Source organism: Tupaia chinensis, unplaced genomic scaffold (genome assembly GCF_000334495.1).
Source record: "Tupaia chinensis unplaced genomic scaffold, TupChi_1.0 Scaffold148012_1, whole genome shotgun sequence".
Classification (NCBI taxonomy): Eukaryota; Metazoa; Chordata; class Mammalia; order Scandentia; family Tupaiidae; genus Tupaia; species Tupaia belangeri.
Window position 1 is genome coordinate 983628 of NW_006207862.1, and position 5806 is coordinate 989433.

Genomic DNA, 5806 nt, shown 5'->3' on the forward strand with positions numbered 1-5806 from the left:
TTACTCTCAGGATTTTGGGCACGCATGCACATGATGTACCTGGTGTGAGTTTTAAGCCACTGGATCCAGGACTTGAACCACTGTCTACTACCTGGGAGTCCAGAAATGTAATCATTATGCCATCTGCTAGGCCTCAGGAGAACGTTTTACATTCTGAATAGGAAAGGTATTTCTAAACCTGACTTGAAACAAGAGCTATAAAAAAATAGATTGACAAATTTGATTATGTAAAAATTAAATATTTCTACATAGGAAGGGAAAACATCTACAGATAAAATAAAAATATAGCAAACCTGGAAAATGTGTACTGTATTTGTAATCTAAATGAAAAAGATCTGACTTCTCTAATATACAAAGTGTTTATATCAGTCAATATGAAAAAGATAATATTAACCAGTTAATTAAAAAGTGTTCAGAGGGCCAGCAGAGGATGTAATGGTTACATCACTAGACTCCGGTGTAGTCAACTACAGTTCAAATTCCAGACCTGGCGGCTTAAAACTCATGCTGGGTGTGTGTGTGTGCATGCCCAAAATCCCAAGAGGAGAAAGGAGGAAAGGAGGGGATTGTGGCATGAGTTCTCACTTTCTGTCCCTCAGTCTCTATCTGTCTCTCCAGCAAGCACACACACCCTGTAGCAAAAAATCTCTCTTAAAAAAAAAAAGTGTTCAAAGAAATTATGAACAGGTAGTCTACAAAAAAGGAAATATAAATGACTTTTAATTTAAATATGTAAAAAATATTGACTCCTGTTCACCAAAAAAGAAATGCAATTTAAAGCTACATAACTGATTTTCACCATTAAATTGGCAAGTATCAAAAAGTTTGATACTGGGACCAGCAGTTAGCATAATGGCTATGTCGCTGGTCTCCCACATAGTCGACCGCGGTTCAAGTCCTGGACCCGGCGGCTTAAACTCACGCCAGGCGTGTGTGTGTGCATGCCCAAGATCCCAAGAGGAGAATGGAGGAGAAGGGATTGCGGTGTGACCATCCCCCCAGGGGGGTGATTTCTCGCTTTCTCTCTCTCTGTCTTTCTCTGTCTTTCTGGTGAGTGCACATGCCCTATAGCGAAAACCTCTCCAAAAAAAAAAACGTTTGATACTTAGATTGCTGAGAATTATAGAGAAAAAGGTATTCTTGAGCATTGTTGATAGGAATATACGTTGATTCAGTCTCTTAGGACAATTTGGCAATATGCATCAATATTTTACATGCACAAACTCTACTTAGCATGTTTACTTCTAGAAATTTATCTTCCACATATTTTATAAGTGCACAAAGACAAGCATACTCATAATAGCATTTTTTGTGGTAGTAAAAGATTGGAGGACCAGCAGTTAGTGTAACAGCTATGTCGCTGGACTCCCATGTAGCTGACTGCGGTTCGAGTCCCAGACCTGGTGGCTTAAACTCACACTGGGCCCAAGATCCCGAGAGAATGGAGGAGAAGGGATTGTGGTGTGGCCATCCCCCCTGGGGGGTTAGATTTCTCGCTTTCTGTCTCTCTGTCTCTCTTTCTGGCGAGCGCAGCCCAGTCCCTATAGCAAAAACCTCTCAAAAAAAAAAAAAAAGATTGGGAACTACTTAAATGTCTATCAGCAGGGAAATAGTTAAAATAAATTGTGGTTGGGGCTGACAGGTGATGTGGTGGTTGAAGCACTGAACTCCCACATGGCTGACCATGGTTTGAGTCCCAGACCTATTGGTTGCTTTCTCACATTCACTCTCTCTCTCCCTGGTCAAATTTTAAAAATATTAATAATGATAATAAATAAAATTAAATAAATAATTCTAAAAAAAAAATAAATAAAAGTATGGCCTGTGGGCTAGCAGGTGGCGTGGAGGTTAGGGTGGCTGGATCTCATATGACTGATTGATTGGTTTGAGTCTGAACCCAGCAGCTTAAAAATCATGCTGGGCGTGTATGCATGTTCAAAATCCCAATAGGAGAATGGAAGAGAAGAGATTGTAGCATGGCCATTTTACCTCCTCTCTCCTTCTCACCCTCTCTCTCCTTAGTGAGTGTGCATACCCTATAGCAAATTTGAAAAACAACAAAAAAAGATAATCTATCCATGAAATGAGATGGATAAATTTGTATGCATCATATGATATGATCTCCAAGGTATATGGTTAAGTATAAAAAGCAAGGTGTAGACTAATGTGGATGCTACCATTGAGTGAAAAAGGGGTGAGTAGGAAGACATTGGGTTGTCAGAAAAGTCATTACATATTCTCTTCTGTTTTTCTATGCAAAAATGCATCATGACTTTTCCAACAACTCAAAATATGTACCCAGACAGACATAAGTCTGCCTGAGTGCACATATTACTTACGAAAGGAAATGCCAAGAAATTGGTAACAGAGTGATCAGTTTCCTCTAAAGTGATCAGGAAAGCTCCCTGTTTGAATTATTTTACCTTGTTTAATCTAAGGATTCATTAAGTAAAGTGATTCCCTTTATTATGGCTGAGGGAATTCTCAATTGATTTATAATTTCTATTAGCAAACATTTGTGAGCCTTATAATCAAAAAATAAGTTTAAATTTCCAATTTTGTATTCAAAAAAAAAGAATCTCCTTGAAAAGAATAGTAGTCTTTGTTTTCTGTTATTTTCTTTATGCTTTTCAGTATTTTACAGAGACCGAGAAACTTGTTTGGAAATTTATGTTTTTCATAAAATTCAAAAGTTATAAATGTTCACATGCCTATATATCTAGTCACCTAATTCTCAGTGTGGCTAAATGGAAAGAAAGCAACTTTATACAGCAATTTTAAAAAAATAACTTAATAAAAATTCTTCTTATCTAGGCTCATGGATTTGAGATTTTATGCTCCAAGTGTAGCCCACATTTTTCTGACTCCAAGAAATCCCTCATAACTACCTCTCCACTCTGGGCTGGTTTCCTTGAAAGCCTGAAAAAGAATGACTTCTTTAAGGTAGGAATTGCAATATATTTTTTTAAAGTATAAAATTGAGGGAAAATCAACTCAGTGATTTGAAGTCCTACTGCTCATATTTAAATGTGTAATATAGTTACAGATGCAAGAGTTAAAGGGGACCTTTCTAGTTCAGTGGTACTTAAGGTCATAGAAGGTAGTAATGAAGGAGTAACTGAACTCTCTCCAGTGTTAAAAAAAGCTAATACTATTTTGTATTCAGTGATAAAAGTTATTTGATGAACAACTTATAAAAAATGATAAAGCAAACATGAAGACACTAGATAAGAAAATTAGCAAAGATTTGCTTGCAAAATTAAGAAAATAAAAAGAACTAGTAGGGGGGCCGACAGGTGACATGGTGGTTGGGGGTGCTGGACTCCCACATGGCCAATTGTGGTTTGAGTCCCAGACCTAGCGGCTTGATTTCTCACTTTCTCTCTCTCATTCTGTCCCTCTCTGGTCAAATTAAAATAAATAAATAAATAAGTAAAGTTAAATAAAATAATTCTTTATTTAAAAAAAGAACTAGTAGGGTTGGCTCCATAGCCTATGGGTTAAGGGAGGCAGATCCCACATGGTTGACCAAGATTCAATTCTCACCTTCAGTGGCTTGAAAAACACACCAGGCACATGTGCATGCATGCCCCAAATCTCCGTGGGATGGAGAGATGGAGAAGAGATTGTGGTATGACCACACCCCATTGGGGGATGCTTTCTTCCTTTTTCTATCTCTGACAAATGTACATACCATCTGGCAATTAAAACAATAATCACTAGTAAATTTTTCTTAAAATAGCATTACAAGTTGTAAAGGTATGCATATGTACACAATGAGGAAGACTATCATGTATGTAAAAAAGATTATGAATGATATTCAGTGTTACTGTGATTATGGTAAAGTAAATATTCCTATACATTGTTGGTAACATTGTAAGTTGGTAGAACAATAATTGGAAAGTAATTTGTTAGCATGTTCTAAGAGCTATAGAAATGTTCAAATCAATACTTTCACTTGAATAATCTGTTTTTAAGGAACCATCCAAGAAGTAGTAAAGTCCGTAAGAATATGACGATTATAAAGACTGTATAGCAGGGCTGGCCCTATGGCCTAAGAGTTAAGAGGAGCCAGATCCCATATGGCTGACTGAGGTTTGAATCCCAGCCCAGTAGCTTTAAAAAAAAAACATGCTAAGCATGTGTGTTGCATGCTCAAAATCCTGACAGAAGAAATGGAGAAGGGATCACAGCATGACCATGCTCCATTGGAGGTGCTTACTCTCTCGTCTTCTATCATTCTGTCTCTTTCTAGCAGGCACACATGCCCTCAGGCAATTAGGAAAAAAAGATTATGGAGGCTGGCAGGTGGCGTGGTGGTTAAGTTACTGGTCTCCCACATGACTAATGATGGTTCGAGCTCCAGAACTGGCAGCTTGCTTGCTTGCTTGCTTGCTTTCTTTCTTTCTTTCTTTCTTTTTTTTTTTGGAGAGGTTTTTGGTATAGGGCGTGTGCGCTCACCAGACAGACAGAGAGAGACAGAGAGACAGAAAGCGAGAAATCACCCCCCAGGCGGGATGGTCACGCCACAATCCCTTCTCCTCCATTCTCCTCTCGGGATCTTGGGCACGCATGCACACGCACCCGGCATGAGTTTTAAGCCACCGGGTCCGGGACGCGAACCACGGTCAACTACGTGGGAGTCCAGTGACATAGCCATTATGCTAACTGCTGGTTCCCTGGCAGCTTGCTTTCTCACTTACTCTCTCTCTGGTGAGCATATGTGCCCTATATCAAATACAGTAAAAAAAGAAAAAAAGATTATGTAGCAATATGGAAACGTACTTATGATAGTATAATATCCTTTAGAGAATGTAAAGTATTGGATCATCTAGATGACATGTTGGTTAAGGCTACTGGATCCCATATCACTGACTAGGTAGTTCAAGTCCCAAACCTGGTGACTTGAAAAATATATAGGGCATAGAGCGAGACGGCTGGAGATGAGGGGCGGTAAGAGAGCCCCCGGCGGTACAGGATCGGGCCCCGGAGGGTGGTGGGAGTCTTGAGGAAGCCAGACCCCAAGTCTCTGCAGCTACTTTTTCGCGGCTGCCGCACATCCGAAGGCGCCGGATTGGCCGTTGGTCCTGGCCTTGGCTCGGGACCGCGGTTGAGGAAGAGTGCCAAAAAGATGGATGAAACTGTTGCTGAGTTTATCAGGAGGACCATCTTGAAAATCCGCATGACCGAAATGATGACAATCCTAAAAGCCTGGAACTTTTTGTCTGATAATGAACTTCAGACCATAAACTTTCGGCAGAGAAAGGAATCTTTGGTTCAGCACTTGATTCTGCTGTGCGAGATACTCAAGTTTATCAACATCAGAAAGTTTGGGATGTTTTTCAGATGAGTAAAGAACCAGGTGAAGATGTTGATCTTTTTGATATGGAACAATTCAAAAGTTCATTTAAGAAAATTCTTCAGAGAGCACTGAAATATTTTTTTAATTTCAAGGAAAGAAGTTTTAGCTTTAACAAAGAAATGCTAAGGAACTTTACTTAAAACTTAAAGCCAGGAAACTGGTTAGGATTCTGTTCAAATAGTAGGTACATGAATCTATCAGCAGCTCAAGACAGGACAAAAATCCTTAAAACTGGAAAACAAAACCTAGAAGAAAATCAGTGATATTTCAGACAAAAGTCATAAAATGCTGTTTCACCAGTTCAGTCTCATGTACTTAATTTATCTTCTGTTGTGGTTCAATCTTTCCAATTAAATTCTGGGACATAATATTCAGCTCCCGACTTGTCCCTACGATTACATTAGCCATTGTCTTAGTTTTTGAACTCTTATTTCTGTGCGTCTG

At 39.0% G+C, this 5806-nt stretch overlaps 1 protein-coding gene across 3 annotated transcripts in view; it reads left to right on the top strand.

Annotated features, from left to right (window-relative positions):
* Positions 1-5806, top strand: part of LOC102486210 (dnaJ homolog subfamily C member 9) — a 90245-nt gene that overhangs the window by 65813 nt on the left and 18626 nt on the right. For all 3 annotated transcript variants that reach the window (XM_014584838.2, XM_006170068.3, XM_027768903.1), the window contains one exon: positions 2815-2943. In XM_014584838.2, coding sequence (XP_014440324.1) covers positions 2815-2943 — 129 coding nt within the window. The remainder of the gene's footprint in view (positions 1-2814; positions 2944-5806) is intronic.